Here is a 25,923-nt window from a genome sequence, read left to right as displayed (position 1 = left end):
AAGACACAACAGGTGTGACGTCACTCGCAGTGTGAGCAGAGGCAGGCAGTCAGACCCATTTTGATGTCATCAGCGACACCATCTCGTTTATTTTATAAGTTATTTGAGATTTGTGAACATTTTCATAAATAACTCGAGAAATAATGCATGACATTTTCAGATAAGGTGATTTTTGACATGATGGTGTAAATCTCTTTCGGAGTATGTAGAAATTTCACCATTAGCGCATCGTGTTTTCAAGGAAATGTGAAATGCACACGAACATCACACACACACACACACACACACACAAATACACACACATCCAAGATCAGTTTTATAAGTATATAGAAATAGATATGGATAAGGATAAGGATGTGTAATTTTGGCTAGCTTGTGAACACTTTTCCACCAGAATTCAGAGGTTTTAGGTTCCAATTCCATGCCAGGGATTCAATATCGCTGTCGGGAAGGATGATGGAAGTAGAAACCCTTAACATATTGGAAAATTACTGGATAGCCTCCCAAAGGAGCATAACCTACAAGCCTATGGGTCAAGTGGTGAGAGGTGGTATTAAATAAATCAATGTCAATCAGCATAGTCATCTTCTGTATCTTAACATTTCCATGATTTTATGGATTTTGGTAAGGTCAATACCAGAAGGAGGGAAATTGATTATCTATAAAATTTAATTCATGTATCACCTTTATTGATATTCATCTGTATAATTAAAACATTATGTACATTAATAACATGGTAATATAATTTAGTATTTGAATTGTTAACATCTTTACAAATAATCAGATCTTTTTTTCTATTTATGGCAGAAAAATGCTGTAACATGAAATAAGGCTCTACGTACATCTGCTATTCTTCAGGGTTATTGTCCAGCTGACAGTATTTATTTGTTCATCTAAGCATGAAAAAACAATTATGTCCCACCGCCAAACCTGATCTGTGCTCAATCAGTAACAATATGTGCATTCCAGCGGGGTTATCGGACGATGATTAAGAATCGGTGCCACTCTAAATGACCATGCTAATTGCACTATTCACAGGCTTTCATGGCAAAGATTAGCTAAATCAGCATGAGCTGCATATCTTTTTAATCTGAAGAAGTCTGAAGAAGGGTCACGACCCGAAACGTCACCCATTCCTTCACTCCAGAGATGCTGCCTCACCCGCTGAGTTTCTCCATCATTTTTGTCTACCTTCAATTGTTCCAGCATCTGCAGTTCCTTTTTAAACATTTTAATCTGTCTGATCTGTACAACTCTACCTCAACTGATAGTGTATTTTACTGCCGCAGTCTTCACATCTCAAATTTTAATATTCAATTATCTTAAACATAACACTTCAAATCAAATTTAATGCTGTCAGAAAATAGATATAAGGTATAATTTTGGCTAGCTTGTGAGCCAACTGAATCCAGAGGTTTTAGGCTCCAATCCCATGACTTGGGTTCAGCCTAAATTTATATGAGGAACATAGTTGAGTCTAAAATTCAGTCTCACAAGCCTGCTCTGATTATATTAGCTGATCTATTTCTTAACCTGTTCAAATACCTTGGTTTCATGTTCTTAAGTATGCACACAAAATGTTATCAACGCATCAAAAAAGTGTAGATGCTGGAAATCAAAAACAGAATCAGAAAATGCTGAAAGCACTTGGCATCAGATGGGGGAGAAACAGAGTTCATGTTTCAGGTCAAGGACCATTTGGATATTTCGTGATTGTTGAGTGCTTTCAGCATTTTCTGAAAATTCTATGATTGCCAGTCTGAAGTTTTCAGTTGACCTATTCTGTTTAACATTTTGAGAACCATTGCTCTGAATTTCCACTAACCTTTGCATGAAGATATGTGTCCTGGCTTCAGTTCTAACAGGCCTACTTATTTTAAGATTATGCCCTCCCCCACATGTTTTAACTCGCATATATCTCTTTTCATTATCTTGATCATCAGTTGATCATTGCACATACTGTCCTTCAGGGATGATAAAAAAAGATCAAGGTCCTTGAAAAAGTAGAAGGATTTGTCCTACATCGGTATGTTGTAAAATATCTCTGCATTCTAAGTGAAATATTTAAGGATAATGGGATAGGTCTGTTGTTGAGTGACACACTGGTGAAAATCATTGGGATAAATGCATGCTTCTGATCTGTAATCTTCTCAAACATTGCTCTCACATGTGCCCAAGCCAGCAGCTATTAACTGATCCTCCCTGGTCCTGGGCAGATCGTGGCTGTCCATCACAGCCATCTGGAAACACTTTTCCACCAACTTTGCAAGAATAGGCCTGTCAGGGTAAACTGGAGTGAGGTGGAAGGAGACCCTTTTGCAGATGTAGTAAGGCCAGCAGACCCAAATGGAAGATTGTTACCATAAAAAAGTACAAGATAATGAATTGCTGCCATTTAATAATTTGTGTATTTCATTTTCCATTAATGCTCTGACATTAATCTTCATTAAAATCATTTGTTCAATCCATTCCATCCTAACCACTTTAATGTGCAGATGGAATGATGAAGGTGTCTTCAGAAAAATCAATTATTGCAGGTTATAGTGGTACCATATCTTGTTCAGTTTGCAATACTATTGCAAGTATTTGAAATGGAGATTACCTTGTGGTTTAATGTAGAGAAATGCCAAAGGTTCCCACCTACATCCGAGGCACCTCCACCGCCCTCTGAGGCTGAGAATTCCACAGACTCACAACTGTCTGTGTGAAAAAGTCTTTCCTCATCTCCATTCTAAATGGCTTACCACTTATTCTTAAACTGTGGACCCTGGTTCTGGGCTCCCCCAACATCAGGAACATGTTTCCTGCCATAGCATGTCACAACCATTAATAATCTTATATGTTTCAATAAGATCCCCTCTCAATAGACAATAGGTGCAGGAGTAGGCCATTCGGCCCTTCGAGCCAGGACCGCCATTCAATGTGATCATGGCTGATCATCCCCAATCAGTACCCCGTTCCTGCCTTCTCCCCATACCCCCTGACTACGCTATTTTTAAGAGCCCTATCTAGCTCTTTCTTGAAAGCATCCAGAGAACCTGCCTCCACCGCCCTCTGAGGCAGAGAATTCCACAGACATCCTTCTAAACTTCAGAGTATACAAGCCCAGCCACTCCATTCTCTCAGCATATGACAGTCCCGCCATCCCAGGAATTAACCTTGTAGACCTATGCTGCACTTCCTCAATGGCAAGAATGTCCTTCCTCAAATTAGTGGACCAAAACTGCACACAAAACTGCACAGCCCTATACAACTGCAGAAGGACCTCTTTGCTCCTATACTCAACTCCTCTTGTTATGAAGGCCAAGATGCCATTTGCTTTCTTCACTGCCTACTGTACCTGCATGCTTACTTTCATTGACTGATGAACAAGGACCTCCAGATCCCATTGTACTTCCCCTTTTTCCCAACTTGACACGATTTAGATAATAATCTGCCTTCCTGTTTTTGATACCAAAGTGGATAACCTCACATTTATCCACATTAAATTAAATCTGCCATGCATGCCATGCATCTGCCCATTGACCCAACCTGTCCAAGTCACCCTGCATTCTCATAGCATCCTCCTTACAGTTCACACTGCCACCCAGCTTTGTATCATCTGCAATTTTGTTAATGTTACTTGTAATCCCTTCATCTAAATCATTAATATATATTGTAAATAGCTGCGGTCCCAGCATCGAGCCTTGCGGTACCCCACTAGTCACTGCCTGCCATTCTGAAAGGGACTCGTTAATCTCTACTCTTTGTTTCCTGTCTGCCAACCAATTTTATATCCATGTCAGCACTACCCCCACTACCATGTGCCCTAATTTTGCCCACTAATCTCCTATGTGGGACTTTATCAAATACTTTCTGAAAGTCCAGGTACACTACATCCACTGGCTCTACCTTGTCCATTTTCCCAGTTATATCCTCAAAGCATTCCAGAAGATTAGTCAAACGTGATTTCCCCTTAGTAAATCCATGCTGACTCGGTTACTGCTATCCAAATGTGCCGCTATTTTATCTTTTATGATTGACTCCAGCATCTTCCCCACCACCGATGTCAGGCTAACTGGTATATAATTCCCTGTTTTCTCTCTCCCGCCTTTCATAAAAAGTGGGATAACATTAGCTACCCTGCAATCCACAGGAACTGATCCTGAATCTATAGAACATTGTAAATAGATAGATAGACAGATAGATGTATAGGTAGATGTGAACGATTTGTAAAGCGTCCAGATAGATTTATAAAATGATCCTAGAGATTAGGAAGGTGGACAAAAATACTGGAGAAACTCAGCGGGTGCGGCAGCATCTATGGAGCGAAGGAAATAGGTAACGTTTCGGGCCGAAACCCTTCTTCAGACTGATGTAGGATTAGGAAGTTCATTTATGTAGATATAGACTGGAGAATGTGTTGGGGTTTTTTTTGGAACAGAACAGGTAATGAGTGGTGTGTAAGAAGGAACTGCAGATGCTGGTTTTAACCGAAGATAGATAGAAAAAGCTGGAGTAACAGCGGGACAGGCAGCATCTATGGAGAGAAGGAATGGGTGATGTTTCGGGTCGAGACCCTTCTTCTGGATCTGGTAGAGATGGTTAAACTCATGTAAAAGTATAGACAAATCAGTTAAAGAGAGAGACTGTTACCATTGGCAGAGAGGTCAAGAACCAAAGGATATAGAATGAAGATGATTGGCAAAAGAACCAAAAGCATCTTAAGATTTTGATACAAGGTAGGCCATTTTTCTTCTCACACCAATTCTCCATTCATTACATGGCTATTAAAACCATTTTTTATGCAGTGAATAGTTATGGTCTGGAATGCACTGCCAAAAGTACTATTGGATACAAATTCAACCACAGTGTTCAAAGGGTTAAGTATCTGAAAGGAAAGGAGGGCAAGGCTACAAGAAGAAGATAAGGGAGTAGGCTAACTGGGTTGTTCTTACAAGGAGCTAGTGTGTACTGAATGGCTTGCTATGCTGTAACCCAGCTAGGATTCCCCAGAGAAACTATGGTCAATACAATATGTTGTGACATCCAGAGAGGCTTCTTTCACTGCCATCTATGAAAAATCTCTTTCATCTGGTCCTCTTTCGATTTCTGTGCCTGAGGCAAAGTTTGAGTTTTCTGGTTTCAGGCTTGAAAAGAATCCAACAGACAATGAACTGCAAAGCACTATCTATGAGTAGCCTATCTATGAGAAGCACAGACAGGAGTCACAAACCAAGGAAATGTGGCTGAACATCTGGATAAATTGCTCATGTGAACATTATGGTTAAGCAACAGCTGCAGGTTTAGGGAGTGACATCGTTTAATTTATGTAGTGATCTAGGTTTCAAAGTGAACCCATATTGCCACATGATAATCTATTTCTACCTGTACTTTAATGAAGTCACTGACTGAAAAATATAGCGAAGATCAGTACCTGGAAGATATGGAGACTCGATAGCTCAGATTGACCGCAATGGGCAGAGGTATCCAAGCAAAGCTACAAGGCTGAAGCTCAACATGGTTATGTTCACAGGTCACTGTTGTCACTGACAGAAAACGTGGCCTCTAGATACATTCCTCTTAAGAGATCTAGAGCTAAGAATGTGATTCCTCACCCCACCTCTCCCCCCAGCCTCACAAATATGCTTGGAGAATAGCATCTAAGGATATAAGCCCTTCTTCATCTTCTTTGGGGATACTCACCTTCTATCCTAGTTGGATATCTGTACAGCTTGTGCAAGCCCATTTACTAAATTATTTGCATCATGTCATTTTTGGGGATGAATATCTTTAGAAAACCCATTAAAAGCCCAACCATGGTGAACAAAGAGGAGGATGACTGAACTTTATTGCCTTTCTTCACAGTGAGGAATGTTGATTCCACTGTGATGGATGTTTATGTTAAATTTTATTTTATGTGTGTATTGTGTTCTTTTCACTTAGTATGGCTGTAAAGTAACTCAAATTTCACTGTACCTTAGTTGGTTAAGTGACAATAAACCCGAACTTGAACTTGATAACCTAATGGAAAGGTATTGGTAAGCCATCTTCCATATGAGTACAGATTAGACTGCATGTGGAAATGTATTAATCCCTTCCATCATTAAACTGCTTCCTGACTGAGTTGGATATAGTTCAGACTCGATATCATTACAAACATTGTCATTACAATGTACAAATATTACAAAATAACAAAAGCGATTCCTCTTTAACATGATGTAGATTCCTCATTGTATGAGTATAAAACCACGTTATTAACACTGCACTACTATTATAATAACATTTTGGTTTTGCTTAATTCTGCTGCTTGGAATTAGTACCCAGCTCTTTGGGCCTTATCCTAGGTAAGACTAAAATCAATTAAAACTTGCGGTATGCATGTCTAAAATATCAAACGACTCTGATATTTGCTAGCAAACGGACAAACTCATTATATCTTCTTTTCTTGTGTTCACAGTTTATTGGAGAAGATTGAACAAGAGACATGGAGAGAGACGGGTGTTTCCTTTGTATTGTCTGTAACACGCCTAATGGAGCGGCTGCTGGATTACAGGTAGCTTCTGCTGCAAACTAGAACTATGACCACAGTCACTTGCTGGTACCACTGAGGTACTTGCGGCATTGTTTCATGAGAAGATATAAAAAATCAACAAATTAATTTGCAGTGGTTTGTAAATATATGAAACCTTGTGTAGAGTCATGATGTAGAGTCATAGTGATGCAGTGTGGAAACAGGCCCGTTGGCCCAACTTGCACACACTGGCCAACATGTCCCAGCTACACTAGTCCCATCTGCCTGTGTTTGGTCCATATCCCTCCAAACTTGTCCTATCCATGTTCCTGTCTAACTGTTTCTTAAACGTTGGGATAGTTCCAGCCTCGACTATCTCTTCTGGCAGCTTGTTCCATACACCCACCACCCTTTGTGTGAAAAAGTTACCCCTCAGATTCCTATTAAATCTCTTCCCCTTCACCTTGAACCTATGTTTTCTGGTCCTCGATTCCCTTACTATGGGCAAGAGATTCTTTGCATTCTATGTCACTTTTGATATCACTGACAATTTTTACCTGCATCTAACTGCATTAAAAAAAAGCAAGATGGACTTTGGTGGTGATTTGATATAACTGAGTACTTCGTTGGTCATTTCAGATGGAAGTTCAGATTCGACTTCATTTGAGTGAACCTAGAGTCAGATAGATACTAGCCTGAGTAATCATAGGTTTCTTTCCATGGAAGAAGGTTGGAAACAATAAAACAATAATTTTATACTATCATTTCCTGGTACCAGAATTTTTTTAATTTTCATTGTTATTTTCTGATTTCAAAATACTTGATGTATTGTACTCAAATTCTTCAGTTTCACTACTTCTGTCTCCATCCTTCCCTGTTTGTCGGGTAATCCCTTCCTGTGTTAGAGCTTGCAATAGTGTCTAATTCAGGATTCTGGTGTCAGGCAGGCCTACTCAACAATGCTGACTGAGTGTAACTAGGGACTCAATGCTGAGGTGGGAACGAACACGGACATTGGCTGGTTTATCCTGTGAATTTTGAGTATTTTGTGGAAACACCGTTAATGGTATCTTTCCAGTGCCTTGAGGTAACTGTTGTACACAATTTATGTCTCTGAATCATATACCATTACAACAATCACCGCTGCCAAATAGACTATGAGTTTAGTGCCAAGTTTGAGGTCTTGATCTTCAAATACCCTTTTTCACAATCAATGAAAGATTATGCTGGCGCATCAAAGGTAGTGGTGAATTTCATCAACGGTGCCTGCCTTTGCTAATAAGTGGCTCCTGAAATACAGAAGTGGAAAGTGGTCGTTATGATCCTTTATTATCGAGGATAGTATTGCACAGATGAGGCACGTTAGCAGTGTGTCTATTTCACTCTCAACATACACCTTTAGTGTATGGAAAGAAAATTAGATTAAATATTAGTTGATTTGTTTTTGATAGAACACTTTGAATAATGCCATGGGATCTGTTATAAGTAGAACCATGATTTTGCCATAAATGCCATGTGCCTTGTTATGCCTTTTTTGATGATTTCACCAGGACAATGCCTTTTTAACGATTGAGTGCCTAAATCAGCCTTTTTTTGCCATTTTGCTAAAAGGTCGTGCTATTTTCTCTAGTTGTACCATGATTACAATGACGTTTTCTGTGTTAACACGTTAAAATTAATGTTATTATTAACGTGTTAACATAGTATAACTTATGGGGCTGTCCCACTGCGGTGACCAAATTGGCGAGTTTAGAAGTGTTTGCCCTCGACTCATACTCACAGCATGGTCGACACAAGATCCTAGGAGATCTTTGTAACTCTCCTTCATGCTCGAGAGTAGTCCCCGCATACTCGAGGCCTCAGCTAGGTCGCAGCGTATTTTTCAACATGCTGAAAAATGCCCGCAAGTAAAAAAAGGTCACCATGGAAAAAAAAACGATATTTCTATTTACTCGTAGGTTTAATCGAAGTAGGCCGTAGTAGGTCGGCATGTTATTTGTAAGTAATCAAGGGTAGTCAAAGGTAATCTAAGGTAGTCGAAGGTAGTCGTAGATAATCTTCAACATAGTCGAAGGGATGTCGAAGGAGATCGAAGGAGGTCGTGTTCACTCTCCACTAAACGGTGTCCAATTTTCCCGAAGCTAGTCGAAGCTAGTCTTCAACATAGTCGAAGGATGTCGAAGGAGGTTTTCTACATAGTCGAAGGAGGTCTTCAACATGCCACTTTTTTAAACTTTTCTAAACTCGCCAATTAGGTCGCCGCAGTGGGACAGCCCCATAACAAGAAAACTTCCATCACCGGGGCAAAACCGGGGGCACCACCATCGGCCGTTCATTCATCAAAGGTAGACAAAAAATGCTGGAGAAACAGCGGGTGAGACAGCACCTAAGGAGAGACGGAATAGGCGACGTTTCGGGTCGAGACTCTTCTTCAGACTGATGTGAGGGTAGCGGGAAAAATAAAGGAAGAGGCGGAGACAGGAGGACTAGAAGGACAGCTGTGAAGGAGAGAAGGAGGAGGGAGAAGACAAGGGCTATCTAAACTTAGAGAAGTCTATGTTGATACCGCTGGTAATTATGTGCAACCGGGCAACTTTAGTCATTTAATGTAGTATACCTTTATATTATTATTTTTAACCATATTTAGATGGTGGAAATAAATACCTTTGTATGCCTTTTTTTGGGCAATAAATGCCTTTTTCGTGCCTTTTTTTGTAATTTTATTTTGCCTTTTCGTCTGCCTATTTCAGAGTTTTTTACTGCCGAAACATCCTGGCTCTAGTTATAAGTGTTTAAACAGATTACAATGCAGAACTCCGTCAATGATACACTGATGTATCAACGTCTTCAGTTTCTTGGGGGATATTTTTCATTTATATATCATATAAGAGTATTGCATGAAAGTCAGCATTTATTGCCTATCTGCAATGCCTTTGCTAAAGTGGGATGATCTGCCCTCTTTAACTCTTGCAGTTTCTGTGGCACCCACAGTTCAAATGCCATGTAGCACTTGAACCAATAGCCATCTGAAGCAATGGCAAAGCAGTGGCCATCGTCAGTCAGTGCTGCCAAGTGAACCAAGTTGGCTATAATCCAAGCAAGTCATTCATTATGTGAAACTGCACTAGGTTAGAGCTCCACATTCACCTGCAGTAGACAGTGTGCTCGAGTACATTGTTGGGGAGACCTTAGCTGAGGCATCCTCACATTTGATGGAAAATTGCACATATATAAAAGAAGAACGGTATGATGGTTGCAGGTAAAAATATGTCCTGAGTTTAACCATATAACCATATAACAATTACAGCACGGAAACAGGCCATCTCGGCCCTACAAGTCCGTGCCGAACAACTTTTTTTTTCCCCTTAGTCCCACCTGCCTGCACTCATACCATAACCCTCCATTCCCTTCTCATCCATATGCCTATCCAATTTATTTTTAAATGATACCAATGAACCTGCCTCCACCACTTCCACTGGAAGCTCATTCCACACCACTACCACTCTCTGAGTAAAGAAGTTCCCCCTCATATTACCCCTAAACTTCTGTCCCTTAATTCTGAAGTCATGTCCTCTTGTTTGAATCTTCCCTATTCTCAAAGGGAAAAGCTTGTCCACATAGTTTATTTGCCATATATAAATAAAGAAAGAGTAAAGACATTTGCAAAGAAAATGAATTCATTTATAGACTTTACTAAATTCAAATTGGTCATTTTCTGTTTTGGGACCTCACAAACACTGGTTAATTTTAGATGTTAGTTGAGAATGAAACACTTTCCATATTAGCAGAGAATTTAAGGTGTTCCAATAGTAAAATGAGAGTATTTCCACCTGAGGCACATACCGGACAAGTCAGTTACATGTCTCAAGATGGGAATAGGGCAATGCAGCACTCAAGTGTAGCAAGGAGTTGCAGCCCATACTTACACTTTCACTTGCATCCCTTTGCTATTCTGCAGTGAATACTACAGCAAGACAATAATTCAGTATGTAGCTACCAATCTTTCCTGCCTTGCATTCAGTAGCTCTTTACCAACATTAGAGTAAATCCATTTGAGGGAGAAACTGGGAAGCAATTTTTACAGATTTTAGCAGAAATCTAGAACTCACTCATCCAAAAGATTGTGAATGCTGGATTAGTTATAACTGTCAATTCTGAGATTATAGGAAATTTATTTGGTGATGCCATTAAGATGAAGAGTTGAGTAATGGATCAGTCACTATGTAACTCAATGTGAAGCAGCCTCAAGAGGCTGAATGCCTTTTTCCCATTCCTGTGTTCTTTCACCTCATTGAACCAGAGATCAAGAGTTTGCTTTGTGAAAGACGGCAACATTTGATGGTCCCCACTACCCGATACCAATAGAGTCTTGGAATCATAGTCATGCAGCATAGAGACAGGCCTTTGGCCCAACTTGCCTATGCCAACCAAGATGCCCCATCTACACGTCTCACCTGCTTGTGTTTAGCCAATATCCCTCTAAACCTTTCCTATCCATCAACCTATCCTAGTACATGGATAGGAAAAGTTTAGAGGGAGAAGTTTGGAAGCCTGCTGCCTAGAGGGAGAAGTTTGGAAGCCCCAAAAACTGGAGAATCGAGGAGGGAACTGCGGATGGACACGAGTAGTGGGTCGGTAGGAGATGGACTGGGGTATGGCTTCCAGCGCTTTCAAGGTTGGCTGCAGGAGCCACTTCCCCGGACACAGAGGTGGTTGTTGGGCGAGGAGAGGGACATTGGGTCGCGGGCCTGCAGTACCCTGGGCTTACCTGATCGGAAGGCGTTCCAGTACTAACAACATGTAGACTTGATCTTTGGACTTTTTCTTTGTAAATGGCACCAACATATGGCAACTGTGCATTTGTGGATTGTGCAAGAGAATTTTGATGTGTTTACTAGACAATGAATAATTTCAATATGACTACATGCAGAAATGTAGCTATGTATTGTCTGCACTGAAATTCTGTATTTTTAATAGTTCATTTAAAAAGGCATGTTATTGTATATATGGAAATAGAATTCCTAAGTACAAATTATTTTTCTTCTCCATAGGGATTGCATGAAAGGGGATGATGCTGAAAATAAAAAGATTGGCTGTACTGTCAATTTGCTGGTAAGCAATTGCATTTCTCTTTGTTTAAATGGATTTCCTTTTTCACTCAATATACAAAGTGAGAACTATGTGACATGCATCTGCAATTTCACTTCTGAGTGTCAACAATAAGCATTTCTTGGTTTGATATGCTGAATTAGATGTAAAGCAAAGTTCTCTCAGCACATTCTTATTAAGTGATATAATTATTTGATGGCAGGTACTCACTGTACCTAATATTGTTAGGTACAGTGCAGTACTTACTAAAACTTAATCTACAAAATCACATCAAACACTCAATGAAGTTAATCTCCATAAAGTAAGATGCAGAATAAAGAAACATGATCGCTCCAGGTTAGAAATGCTTGACATATGACAGCACATACACAAATGTTTAGTAGACGAGTGGGATAAACTTCCCAGCTGTTGCAGGGCTGCATCTTCTCCTGTCTGGGAACTCAGTTCATGTCACTACTTCCAACTTGTGAGCTATCCGGGTTACAAATAGTTCACAGTAAGGGAACCCTGAATGTAACTTGGAGAGGCCCTGCATCTCTACAAAGTCCCATCAAACGTTGCCAGGTTAAATAGAACTCAAGTTACAAACCAGCTAAACCTACCACATACAGTAATAAACAGTCCAACAATAGATACAACAGCATCAAACACTAAGACTTTCAAGGCACCATTATTGGAGATCTAAGGGATCATAGCTAGTGATTAATATTGAAAGGTAACTGGACTCAATTCAAATTACCCTTTTTTGCTGGCATGTTCCAGCTCCGATTCTTAAGTGTTTATGTTTACATTTATTTCAGAACTTTTACAAATCGGAGATTAACAAGGAGGAGATGTATATACGTTATATCCACAAACTATGTGACATGCATCTGCAGGCTGATAATTACACAGGTAAGAGTCAATTAGCTTGTTACATAGCATAGAAATGGAAGTTTCATATTCATTTGAAACAGTACTCCATGTCTCAGGATGCATGGTGCAGGCTGAACTTTAATATTTCAGTAACATATGAAGAAATACCAACATTTATGTTTTTCTAGGAATTTAACCAACTTCATTTTTTTCTGACATTATTTTGAATCATTCACTAAGTCCATCTACAACTTTTTATCCTCCTCACAGGTCACTTTTTTCTTTTGACTTTGAGAATCAGCAAACATGGATACCTAAATCATTGATATAAAGGTCCAAATCAATAGATTTTAAAGCTGCGCCAGGGTGTTCACCAAGAAACAAATTCCTTCTTTGAGGTTTCCCTCACAACTTTCTTGTACCGTCTTGTGCTGTGTTACTCATCAAATGGTGTTTAATGCAGATAAATGCAATGTATTGTATTTTGGGAAGTCAAACCAGGCCAGGTAGGTGAAATGGTAGGACCCTGGAGAATGTTGTAGACTAGAGCAATGCGATCTAGGGCTTAGAGGTACATAGTTCCCTGAAAGTGGCATCACAGGTAGATAAGGTGTGAAGAAGGCTTTTGCCTTCACCAGTCAGGATACTAAGTATTGAAGTGTGAAGTTATATTACAGTTGTGCATGACATTGGTGACGCCACATTTGAAGTATTGTGTTCAGTTTTGTTCACCTTGCTATGGGAACTATGTCATTAAGCTGGTAAGAGTGCAGTGAATATTTATGATGATCGGGGACTCGAGCTATAGGGGGAGTTTGGAAAGGCTAGGAATTTATTACTCTGGGTGCAGGAAGCTGAGGGGTGATTTTATAAAGGTGTATAAAATAATGAATGAGGTGGAGTAAATGCACAGGGTCTCTTACCCGGGGTAGGGGAATCTAACACTAGAGGTTTAATGTGAGAGGATAAATATTTAAAAGGAACCACAGTGGGAACCTTTTCACTCAGTATATGAGTATATGGAATAAGCTGCCAAAGGAGGTCATCGAGGTAGGCACTATAACAGCATGCTAAAGACACTTGGCCAGGTACATGGATCGGAAAGATTTAGAGGGATATGGGCCAAATGCAGGCAAATGAGACTAGCCTAGATTGGGCATCTTGGTCAGCATGGACAAGTTGGTCCAAGGGCCTGTTTCCATGCTGTATAACTCTATGACTAGTGAATTCATTGTCCTCCTCTTCTCTTCCCTTTCACAATTCTGGAGGGACTGTTCTTTACTCATCCATCTCCACCTACACCATTCCTTTATCGTGATCTTAGTAAAGGGAAAATAGATTATGAAAGAAAACTGGCAGGGAACATAAAAACTGACTGCAAAAGTTTTTATAGATATGTGAAGAGAAAAAATATTAGTTAAAACAAATGTAGGTCCCTTGCAGTGAGAAACAGGTGAATTGATCATGGAGAACAAGGACATGGCAGACCAATTGAATAACTACTTTGGTTCTGTCTTCACTAAGGAAGACATAAATAATCTGCCGGAAATAGCAGGGGACCGGGGGTCAAATGAGATGGAGGAACTGAGTGAAATCCAGGTTAGTCGGGAAGTGGTGTTAGGTAAATTGAATGGATTAAAGGCCGATAAATCCCCAGGGCCAGATAGTACCCCGAGTATAATCCCAGAGTACTTAAGGAAATAGCCCCAGAAATAGTGGATGCATTAGTGATCATTTTTCAAATCTCTTTAGATTCTGGAGTAGTTCCTGAAGATTGGAGGGTAGCTAATGTAACCCTACTTTTTAAAAAGGGAGCGAGAGAGAAAACGGGGAATTACAGACCAGTTAGTCTAACTAAATGCTAGAGTCAGTTATTAAAGATGGGATAGCAGCACATTTGGAAAGTGGTGAAATCATTGGACAAAGTCAGCATGGATTTATGAAAGGTAAATCATGTCTGACAAACCTTATAGAATTTTTCGAGGATGTAACTAGTAGAGTGGATAAGGGAGAACCAGTGGATGTGTTATATCTGGACTGTCAGAAGGCTTTCGACAAGGTCCCACATAAGAGATTAGTATGCAAACTTAAAGCACATGGTGTTGGGGGTTCGGTATTGATGTGGATAGAGAACTGGCTGGCAGACAGGAAGCAAAGAGTAGGAGTAAACGGGTCCTTTTCAGAATGGCAGGGAGTGACTAGTGGGGTACCGCAAGGCTCAGTGCTGGGACCCCAGCTATTTACAATATATATTAATGATTTGGACGAGGGAATTGAATGCCACATCTCCAAGTTTGCGGATGACACAAAGCTGGGAGGCAGTGTTAGCTGTGAGGAGGATGCTAGGAGGTTGCGAGGTGACTTGGTAGATTGGGTGAGTGGGCAAATGCATGGCAGATGCAGTATAATGTGGATAAATGTGAGGTTATCCACTTTGGTGGCAAGAACAGGATTCATAGCAAAAGGATTTGAGTATAGGAGCAGTGAGGTTCTACTGCAGTTGTACTCACACCTTGGTGAGACCACACCTGGAGTATTGTGTAGACTTTTGGCCTCCTAATCTGAGGAAATACATTCTTGCCATAGAGAGAGTACAGAGAAGGTTCACCAGACTGTTTCCTGGGATGGCAGGACTTTCATATGAAGAAAGACTGGATAGACTCGGCTTGTACTCGCTAGAATTTAGAAGATTGAGGGGTGATCTTATAGAAACTTACAACATTCTTAAGGGGTTGGACAGGCTAGATGCAGGAAGATTGGTCCCGATGTTGGGTGAAGTCCAGAACAAGAGGTCATAGTTTAAGGATAAGGGGGAAGTCTCTTCGGACCAAGATGAGAAAAAAAAAATTCACACAGAGAGTGGTGAATCTGTGGAATTCTCTGCCACAGAAGGTAGTTGAGGCCAATTCATTGGCTATATTTAAGAGGGAGTTAGATGTGGCCCTTGTGGCTAAAGGGATCAGGAGGTATGGAGCGAAGGCAGGTACAGGATACTGAGTTGGATAATCCTGCACCTATTTTCTATGTTTCTATCTCTTCCCATGCACTTATGAGATGCAACGCTTGCCCTTTTACTTCTTCCCTTCCAAGCATCTAGGGATGTAAGCAACCCTATCAGCTGAAGCTCAGCTGAATTTGTTTCCCAAAGGGATTGATATGGTTGTTAAATTTGATGATTACACCAAGTTAGGTGAGAAAATAAATTCTGAAGTGGAGGTAAAGAGGCTACACAGTGATGTAATACATTAAGTGTATAACAGATGAAGTATAATGTGGTAAAATGTAAAATTACCTATTTTAACAGCGAAAATAAGAAAGAAGCGTATTAACTAAAAAGATAATGCAAAGCAAAGCTGTGCAATGCAGAATGATCTAGTTGCTTTAATACACGATTCACCGAAGACCAGTATACAGATGCATCAAATAATAAGGAAAGCTAATATAATATTATTGTTCATTGTGAAGGAAATTGAATGCAGAACTGGAGTAGTTATGCCTAGATTATGAAGGGCATTTTGTAGTGTACAGTTTTGGCTCCTTATTTAAGAAAGGATTTAAATGTATCAGAAGCAATTGAGAGAAGGTGTACTACACTAATATCTAGAGATAATGGGCAGTTTTATGAGGAAAGGTTGGACAGTATATCATTGTATCATTGGAGTTTAAAAGAATGAAAGTAAATTGTTTAAAACATATAAAATCCTTAACAAGGCGAATGTGGAGAGGTCACTGTTTAAAAATAAGGGATCGTCCATTTAAGAGAGAGATCAGGTGATTATTATTTCTCAGAGTTCTGTGAGTCTTTGGAACTCTCTCCTTCAAAGAGCAATGGAAGCAGGCTTTCAATTTTGTAAGTCAGAAGTAGCTGGCTACTTGGTAAGGAAGAAGGTACAAGGTTTCTGGAGTGACAAAGGGAATGCAGAGTTGTAGTTACGATCAGATGAACCATGGTGTTATTGAATTCTGGAACTGGCTTGCGAGCCTGAGTAGTTTTACTCGTGTTTGTATTATTAAATCTTCAAACCATATTTAAGCTTATGTATCCTAGAGAGATATATCCTGGAGAGGCATACGTTATTGTAAATAAGCCCGAAAACCCCTGTAAATGGAAATTTATGGTTGGACCCTTAAAAATATGCATTGAGTGCTTGAGAAGGTGGAATGAATGGACATTTAAGATTATTTGAAGTTACAATGGGTGTTTATCAACTGAGAATGTAAATTGAGGAATGTCAGATGGAATTTTGACAAGTGCGAACTGATGCATTTTAGTAAGTTAAACCAGGACAGGACATACACAGTGTATGACACAGCCCTAGGCAGTGTTGATGAACGGAGAAACCTTGGGGTGCAAGTGAAGTCAAATCTCATTAATCCAGCACAATCTGTTACGCTTCATCGGGTCATCAAATATATCCGATTATCGAATTTCATGATCGCGAAGCTACAATTTAAATGTTATTCTTGAAAGATATCTGATTTACATTAGGAACAGCTGAATGGGCTTCAGTAAACACTGCCCATCCTTGTAAATTGTACAGTATTACTTACAAGAGGTTAATTATAACCAAGTAAACCAATGGATTCTGATATCCAGAAAAGGAAGAAATATGCACAATGAATCTTCAGATTATGGTGTTTTAGACTTTATGGATACCGTGTGGAAGCAGGCCCTTCGGCCCACCATGTCCACGATCATCCCGTACACTAGCACTATCCAACATACTAGGGATAATTTACAATGTACAGAAGCCACATAAACCTACAAACCTATATGCCTTTGGAGTGTGGGAGGAAACTGAAGCACCCAGAGAAAACCCATGCGGTCACAGGGAGAACGTACAAACTCCAGCACCCATAGTCAGGATCAAACCCAGGTATCTGGCGCTGAAAGGCAGCAACTCTGTGCCATTTTATTTTTGGAATGACTTAAAAATTTGTCATCAGCAATCTCTGCCGTTTGGAAGAGGAAAAACCCCTGGGTATTCCAAATCCCAACATATTAGTGGAGTCACTTACAGCAGAAGAGAATATTGATGCAAGGATAGTATAATATGCAATTCAACTTCCAAAAGCCCCAGTAACTTCAACTTAAATCCACATAATTGAATAAACATTTGTTTAACACGTGTTCCAATTTCTGAGCATGTCATGAGAATGTGGTGAATTTTTTAGCGGGAGTCATCAGCCATATTGCTGTGTCTAATGTGCTGTATGATCATTTTAAACTCAGTGTATTCAGTTAAAAAAATACTCAGGATGGATGATGGTGTGTATCTTTACATAACAGCATCAAATGTATGTGATGGGCTTGTGAGTTGAGTGAAACATAGAAAATAAGTGCAGGAGGAGGCCATTTGGCCCTTCGAGCCAGCACCGCCATTCATTGTGATCATGGCTGATCATCCACAATCAGTAACCCGTGTCTGCCTTTTTCCCATATCCCTTGTTTCCGCCAGCTCCTAGAGCTCTACCTAACTCTTTAAAATGTATCCAGTGAATTGGCCTCCACTGTCTTCTGTGGCAGAGAATCCCACAAATTCACAACTCTCTGGGTGAAAACGTTTTTTCTCATCTCAGTTTTAAATGGCCCCTTTATTCTTAAACTGTGGCCCCTGGTTCTGGACTCCCCCAACATTGGGAACATTTTTCCTGCATCTAGCTTGTCCAGTCCTTTTATAATTTTATATGTTTCTATAAGATCCCCTCGCATCCTTCTAAATTCCTGTGAGTACAACCCCAGTCTATCCAATCTTTCCTCATATGACAGTCCCGCCATCCTGGGGATTAACCTCGTGAACCTACCTCAGTAGCAAGGATGTCCTTCCTCAAATTAGGAGACCAAAACTGCACAAAACTCCAGATGTGGTCTCACCAATTGCTGTACAATTGCAGAATAACCTTTTTACTCCTATACTCAAATCCTCTTGTTATGAAGGCCAACATGCCATTAGCTTTCTTCACTGCCTGCTGTACCTGCATGTTTACTTTCAGTGACTGGTGTATAAGGACACCCAGGTCTCGTTGCACTTCCTTTTTTCCTAATCCAACACCATTGAAGAATTGGAGGCACACAGCCTTTAATGGTGTTATGTGCATTTCTTGGGTAAATACTTGTTAAATAATGTAAATTAACAATTAGTTGTGAAAAGGTTGGGAGAGTGGGCAGAGAAGTGGCAGGAAGAATACAGCGTAGCAAAGTGCGGAGTCATGCATTTTGGTAGTAGGAATAAAGGCGTAGATTATTTTCTAAATGGGGAGGAGAATTCAGAAACCGGAGGTGCAAAGGGACTCGGGAGTGCTGATGCAGGATTTGCAAAAAGTTTTGCAAGTCTAATTGGTTGTATTGACGGCAAACGCAATGCTACCATTTGTTTCGAGAGGACTAGAATACAAAAACGGATGTAATGGTGAGGCTTTATAAGGCGCTGGTCAGACTGCATTTGAAGCATTGTGAGCAATCTTGGGCCGCTTATCTGAGGAAGGATGTGCAGGCACTGGAGAGGGTCTAGTGAGGTTTACGAGAACTATCCCAGGAATAAATGGGTTAATGTATAATGAGTGTTTGACGACCCTGGAGTGAAGGAGCCAAAGGGGTGAGAGGTTTATAAAATCATGGGACATAGATAGAAGACATAGTCACAGTTTTATTCCCCCCAGGGTAGCAGAATCTAAAACTAGTGGGCCTCACAGTGCCAGAGACCTAGGTTCGATCCTGCCTCGTTTGCATGTTCTTCCTGTGTTTGCATGAGGTTCCTCCGGGTGCTCCAGTTTTAATAGACAATAGACAATAGATGCAGGAGTAGCCCATTCGGCCCTTCGAGCCAGCACCGCCCTTCAATATGATCATGGCTGATCATCCTCAATCAGTACCCCGTTCCTGCCTTCTCCCCATATCCCCTGAGTCCGCTATCTTTAACAGCCCTATCTAGCTCTCTCTTGAAAGTATCCAGAGAACCGGTCTCCACCGCCCTCTGAGGCAGAGAATTCCACAGACTCACAACTCTCTGTGTGAAAAAGTGTTTTCTCATCTCCGTTCTAAATGGCTTACCCCTTATTCTTAAATTGTGGCCCCTGGTTCTGGACTCCCACAACATCGGGAACATGTTTCCTGCCTCTAACGTGTCCAAACCCTTAAAAATCTTATATGTTTCAATAAGATGCCCTCTCATCCTTCTAAATTCCAGAGTATCCTCCCACATGCCAAAGGGATGCAGTTTTGTAGGTTAATGGCCCCCTGTAAAAATTGACCTTAATGTGTAGGGAGTGGATCAAATTTCTGCTGAACATCTTAAGTATGCGAGTATGTGGATAGCTCCTCTCCTTGCTATTTGTTTCAATGGCTTTATGATTCATGGCTTGCTACCAGACTCAATGTTGTCTGTTCTGCTCGTGCTGGTCATTAAGGACAAAGCTGGTAAAGTAGGCAGCCTAAATAATTACAGGCCCATAGCTTTAGCCAGCATATTGTCAAAAGTCCTAGAAAGAATTCTGTTGGATAGATTAAATGAGTTTGTTAACTCCACATATACCCAGTTTGGTTTTAAAGCTAAACATGGCACTGACTTGTGTATATATATATGCCCTAAAGGAGATTGTAAACAAATATAGAGGTAAAAACTCATCAATTCTTATGTGCTTTGTTGATGCTTCCAAAGCCTTTGATCGTGTTAATCATAGAAAGCTATTTGTTAAATTGAGGCATAGAGGGATGCCTAAATACATTGTGAGAATTCTGGCTTACTGGTATGCCCACCAGACTATGCAAGTAAAATGGGGCAATAGGGTCTCAGCCCCATTTAGGGTTAGCAATGGTGTTAGACAAGGGGGAATTTTGTCCCCGGTCTGTTTAAATCTTTATATTGATGAGCTCTCCAAGCAATTGAAAGCCTGTAACACTGGGTGCATGATTGGTAATACTTTAGTGAACCATATTATGTATCTGCAGTGATCTTGTGGTCTTTAATCCATCTAGCGCTGGTCTCCAGCAGCTCCTTACTATATATTCTGTGTATGGTGTGGAACATGATATCAAATATAATGCTGGTAAGAGTGCTGTTATGATCTGTAGAACCAAAGAGGATAAATGTCTAAAATTTCCTGATTTTAAATTGTCTGACAATAATCTTAGTGTCTGTAATAAGGTACAATACCTAGAACATTTTATTACAGAACAAATGACAGATGATGTGGATATTTATAGGCAACGTCGTATACTGTATGTACAAGCGAATATTCTCTTACGCAAGTTTGGTGTGTGTACAGATGTAGTGAAAATGTCTCTGTAAAAACAAGTATACAGAGACTTAAAGTAGCGTATAATGATGCAGTGAGAATACCACTAAAGAAACTTAGATGATGTGCAAGTGAAATGTTTGTGGCTGCAGGAATCAGTACTTTAAAAAGTATCCTAAGAAATCATTTTGCATATCATTTGTATAAATTTATTTGCATATCTGAAAATGAAATTATCTTGGCCTTATCAAACATAGGTTTAGCACTACACACTACCAATCCCAGCTGTGGAGACATTGGTCTAGTTGTAGGACACTGATCTTTCATTTTATTCTGCATTTTAAACCATGCATTGTTTTTTTAATATTTATTTTATGATGCACTTATAAGTAATTTACTAAGCTTTTATATGTATTTTATGGTGTTTTTATATGTAATCTATTCTATGTAATGTCATCTTTTATCTGGACCTTGAGTCTGAAATAATTTTTTTTTTAAGTTTAAGTTTTTTAAATTGATAAGAAAGTGGAATAACATAAAACTAGTTTGAACATAGAAACATAGAAAATAGCTGCAGGAGGAGCCCCTTTGGCCCTTCGAGCCTACACCGCCATTCATTGTGATCATGGCTGAACATTCACAACAGTAACCCTTGCCTTCTCCCCTTACCCCATGATTCCAATAGCCCCTGGAGCTCTATCTAAGTCTCTAGTAAATCTTTACTAAATTGCTGTAAGTTATGCAGAAATGTGCCTGCTGACTTGATCGGGCATTGCTTTACCTTCATGCCTTTCATGTTTTCTTCACTCTTGTTGGTGTCCTACACTTTTTTAGGTTGTAAACAAATCAATAAAATAAAATATGTTTCCCCACTGACCCAGGAACTGTATGTGATGTATAATTAATTATGAAGATCAGGTGAGGCAGGTAGCTGATCACTGAGACTATATTGACAATTCATGCATGTGGATAGGATAAGGTTTGCTGTGCTGCTCTATCATCCATTAGGACTTCTCATTCGTCACTGGAAATGATTTGGGAGACACTAACAGGGGCTAGCTCCATGCTATCAGAATACAGCTCCTGTGTACTTTACAGTATATTCTATGGGAGGGAATTTGGAATATTTGAAACCAAACGATTAACTAATTCATATTGATTGGAATCTGGAACCACAGTGTTAATGAGAGGCAACTTGCAGTAGATTTTCCTGTTAATTAAATCCAGGGATTGGCAGACCTTGGGAGAGTACAGTCAGTAGTTCAATGTAGCAGGGGAGAAACTTAATTTTTCCTCAAATCCCACAGATGTATAACACTAAGATCTCATTGATTTTGTGATAATGTAGACTGTTTCTTAATTTCCCTGCTCTCTTGAATTGAGTTTTTTCTCTCCTTTAGAGGCAGCATTTACACTGATGCTATACTGGGAACTGCTTCAGTGGGAGGATAGGCCCTTACGGGAATTTCTGCACTACCCAGCACAAAACAAGTGGCAGCGCAAGGAAGGATTGTGTCGCCAGGTTATCAACTACTTCAACAAGGGGAAGGTCAGTGCCAGAGCTTCTGCTCAGGACCGCTGGTACCTTTAGTAATTGGATGCTGACCTTATTGGTTTCCATCAGCTGCCAATAGTTGTTAAATCTGTGCCTCTGAAGCAGATTCATTAATATCCTGGTGAGAGCTTCCATAAACCTCTGAAAAATTCTTGATGGTGTGGCTGAGGGCTTTCCGCATCAGAATGGGATCATGCAGGGGTTTTCTTCTTCTTCTTCTACTTCTTCTTGCGTTTGAGGCAGCAGAAGTCTGCAGCAGGGGGATGTCATCAAGTTCAACATCCGTAGGTGCCTGCCCTAAAAAGGGCGCATGCTCCGGGTTGGCGTCAAACTGTGGCGCTGCTGCTGTCTCTGTTTGTTGTCGTTGGCCTGACTGACATCAGATGACATGGCTCACCACGGGGAGGTCGACAACATGAGCCCCAGGGGTGTCCAAAGCAAACTTGCTGTCAAAATGCAAAAGAGTCTTTGTCAACAGACTTAGCTAGAACTATCAAAAACTATCAACAGACTCAGTGTTTCGAAAGGCATCAGCAACATCAAAAGCATGTAATAAAGAAAGACTCAAATGTAAAGCTAATGTGCTCTATATGATTATGTGATAGGAGCAGAATTAGGCCATTTGGCCCATCAAGTCTACTCTGCCATTTAATCTTGGCTGACCCATCTCTCGCTCCTCACTCCATTCTCCTGTCTTCTCCCCATTACCCCTGACACCGGTACAATGTCCCGTTCAATGTTTAGTTTGCTATGGTTTTTATATTGTTTTTAACTGTATGTGTATATGTTGGGGAGCAGGAGGGGTGGGGGGGGCTGGGGGAAACTTTTAAATCTCTTCCCTGCACGGGAAACCCGACCTTTTCCCTGTCGGGTATCCGTTGTCGTTGGGTCCTAGCACCGTGGAGCGGCCTCCAGTTGGAACGACCTAGGGGCTCCAGTCACAGAGCCTGCGGACTTACCATCGTGGGGCTGGCCAGCCTCGGAGCGTGGGGAGCTGTGGTGGCGCGTGGTTTGCGACCAGACTTCAGGGCTTCTGGGGCTCCAGCTGCAGGCCTGTGGACGGTGACATTGGGAGCTGGCGGGTCCCTGGTGGGAGACTGCTTTTCGGGGCTGAAAACGGCCCGGAGCGGGACCTGACATTGCCCGGCGCGGCTTTAACAGCCGCGGGACTTATCATCGCCCGCCAGTGGCTCCAACATTAAGACCCGGAGCAGGGCCTTACATCACCAGCGCTGCCTTAGCGGCCGCGGGGCTTACCATCGCCCGCCAGGGTCTTTAACATCGGGAGAGGATGGGAGCAAGGGAGAGACAAGACTTTGCCTTCCATCACAGTGAAGAGGAGATTCGCAGTAATGGATGTCTGTGTGAATTGAGTTGGTTGTGTGTCTTGTAAAATTGGTTCTTTTTGTTGTATGGCTGCTGAAACCAAAATTCCCAACTGAAAAATAAAGTTCATTGTATTATATTGTATTGTATTTTAGTAATCAAGAAGATTATAAGACTTCTAAACATACCAAGCACTTTAAACAGTAACAAACAAAGTTTACAATTTCTGCAAGTGTTTCTACAAGTTTAGTTTAGAGATACAGCGTGGAAACAGACCCTTTGGCCCAACGAGTTCAAGACAAACAGCGATCCTCGCACACCAGCATTATCTTACACACACTAGGGACAATTTACAATTTTACCAAGCCAATTATCCTACAAACTTGTACGTCTTTGGAATGTGGGAGGAAACCGGAGCACTTGAAGAAAACCCACGCAGGTCAAGGGAGAACGTACAAACTCCATACAGGCAGCACCCAGAAGCAGGATCGAACCCGGGTCTCTGGCACTATAAGGCAGCAACTCTACCACTGCGGCACCATGTCGCCTTACAATTTATTAGATTTTTAAAATATACATGTTAAGGGAATATAATCAGTTCTAGACCACTTCAGAACAACCCACAATAAACCACAGGGAACCAACAGGAAAATCAATTAATGTTATTAATGTATTGGTCACTGAAATCATTTATTAAAGTTTCTGTAAGGGACAATTAGATAAAAGTAAAACTTCTAAAATTCTAAGCAAATCAATCCAAACCTTCTGATGATTGGTGAGTAACTAGATCCAGGCCCTGCACAGTGGAAAGTAGAATTACTTGGATTCTCAGACCTTAGGCTTGCAGCTTGGATGCTATTAGCCTCACCTGTATTCCAGGCCCACTGTGCTTTCGCAATGTGTGAATTTCTTGACTAAAGGAACACTGGCAGAATTGGTCTTTGTTCTAGTAATGGCCTCTTTATAATTAAACATTTTTATATTTTTACATTGAATTCACTTTTCATTTTATTTTTTGTTCAGTGCTGGGAGTATGGGATCCCTCTCTGCCGGGAATTGGCAAGTCAATATGAAGTCTTCTACGATTACCACAGTCTTAGCTGGATTCGGGTATGTAATGCAAAGTCATTCACAAAGCCACAGGTTGCTCAAACCAAATTTCCTGGTGAATAAAATTAATGATGCAAATATATAATATGGAATGCACTACTAGGGTGGTGGTGAAAACAGATATGATAATGATGTTTGAGGTTTTCGATAGGCGCATGGGTCGAAAGATATGTTGCTTTGCTGTACTTTTCTATGCTATATGTACCAATTTACTTTTCATGACTTCAGTACATCCCAAATCACTTTAGTTTAGTTTAAAGTAGACAAAAATGCTGGAGAAACTCAGCAGGTGAGTCTGCATCTATGGAGCGAAGGAATAGGTGGCGTTTTGGATCGAGACCCTTCTTCGGACTGATGTGGAGGTGGGGGAGAATGGGGAAAGCCGAAAGGGGAACGAGGGAGAAAAGCAAGGACAACCTGGGAGAAGTCATGTGGGGGTGTAAACCAGTGGTGGGATCCCGTTCTGGCCATGGAGGAGGCAAAAAAGGTCAGATTCATAATGAGGATTGAAGTGCTGGGCCACAGGGAGATCAGGTGTAGTGTGAACGGCTGGTGGGGTGGCGAAAGCCTACGCTTGGTGTAGCGTAGCTGACAACTAGGCAGATCTGTCGAAGGTCCTTGTTACGAGCGAAAGACTGCTTGGATCCTTGGATGGAGTCAAGGGGGGGGGGGGGGGGGGGGGGGGGGGGGATGGGGATTGTCATAGGGAGTGGTGGGGTGTGGGGTGAGCAGGGGAACTCTACAGGAGGGAGTGAGAGCGGAGTAGGATAGAGGGGATCCTGGTTTAGTTTAGAGATACAGCGTGGAAACAGGCTCTTCAGCCCACCGGGTCCACGCCGACCAGCGATCCCTGTACACTAACACTATCCTACACAGGCTAGGGACAATTTTTACATTTACCAAGCCAATTAACCTACAAACCTGTACGTCTTTTTGAGTGTGGGAGGAAATTGAAGATTCCAGAGAAACCCCACGCAGGTTATGAGGAGAAAGTACAAACTCCATACAGACAGCACCCGTAGTCAGGATTGAACCCGGGTCTTATTCGCTGTAAGGCAGCAACTCTACCGCTGCGCCACAGTGCCGCCCAAATGGTCAATAATGGCCAATTGGCCTTTATGGCCAATAAAGTACTTTCTGAAGTATAGTCACTGTAAAAATGAAGTAAAATACATCAGGAAAGTTTACCCACTAACAACTTTGTTATAGATGGTGCTTCCAACATTACATTATTTTCTCA

The 25,923-nt window shown here is 40.9% G+C and overlaps 1 protein-coding gene across 1 annotated transcript in view; it reads left to right on the top strand.

Annotated features, from left to right (window-relative positions):
* The window catches only part of dock3 (dedicator of cytokinesis 3), a 327,231-nt gene that overhangs the window by 248,708 nt on the left and 52,600 nt on the right, over positions 1 to 25,923 (top strand). The window contains exons 34-39 of the mRNA XM_055647822.1: positions 6,300 to 6,326; positions 6,440 to 6,535; positions 11,545 to 11,605; positions 12,403 to 12,496; positions 22,093 to 22,241; positions 24,597 to 24,683. Coding sequence (XP_055503797.1) covers positions 6,300 to 6,326; positions 6,440 to 6,535; positions 11,545 to 11,605; positions 12,403 to 12,496; positions 22,093 to 22,241; positions 24,597 to 24,683 — 514 coding nt within the window. The remainder of the gene's footprint in view (positions 1 to 6,299; positions 6,327 to 6,439; positions 6,536 to 11,544; positions 11,606 to 12,402; positions 12,497 to 22,092; positions 22,242 to 24,596; positions 24,684 to 25,923) is intronic.

The sequence above is a fragment of the Leucoraja erinacea genome, chromosome 16 (assembly GCF_028641065.1).
Source record: "Leucoraja erinacea ecotype New England chromosome 16, Leri_hhj_1, whole genome shotgun sequence".
NCBI lineage: Eukaryota > Metazoa > Chordata > Chondrichthyes > Rajiformes > Rajidae > Leucoraja > Leucoraja erinaceus.
This window is presented reverse-complemented; position numbering and strand designations above follow the sequence as displayed.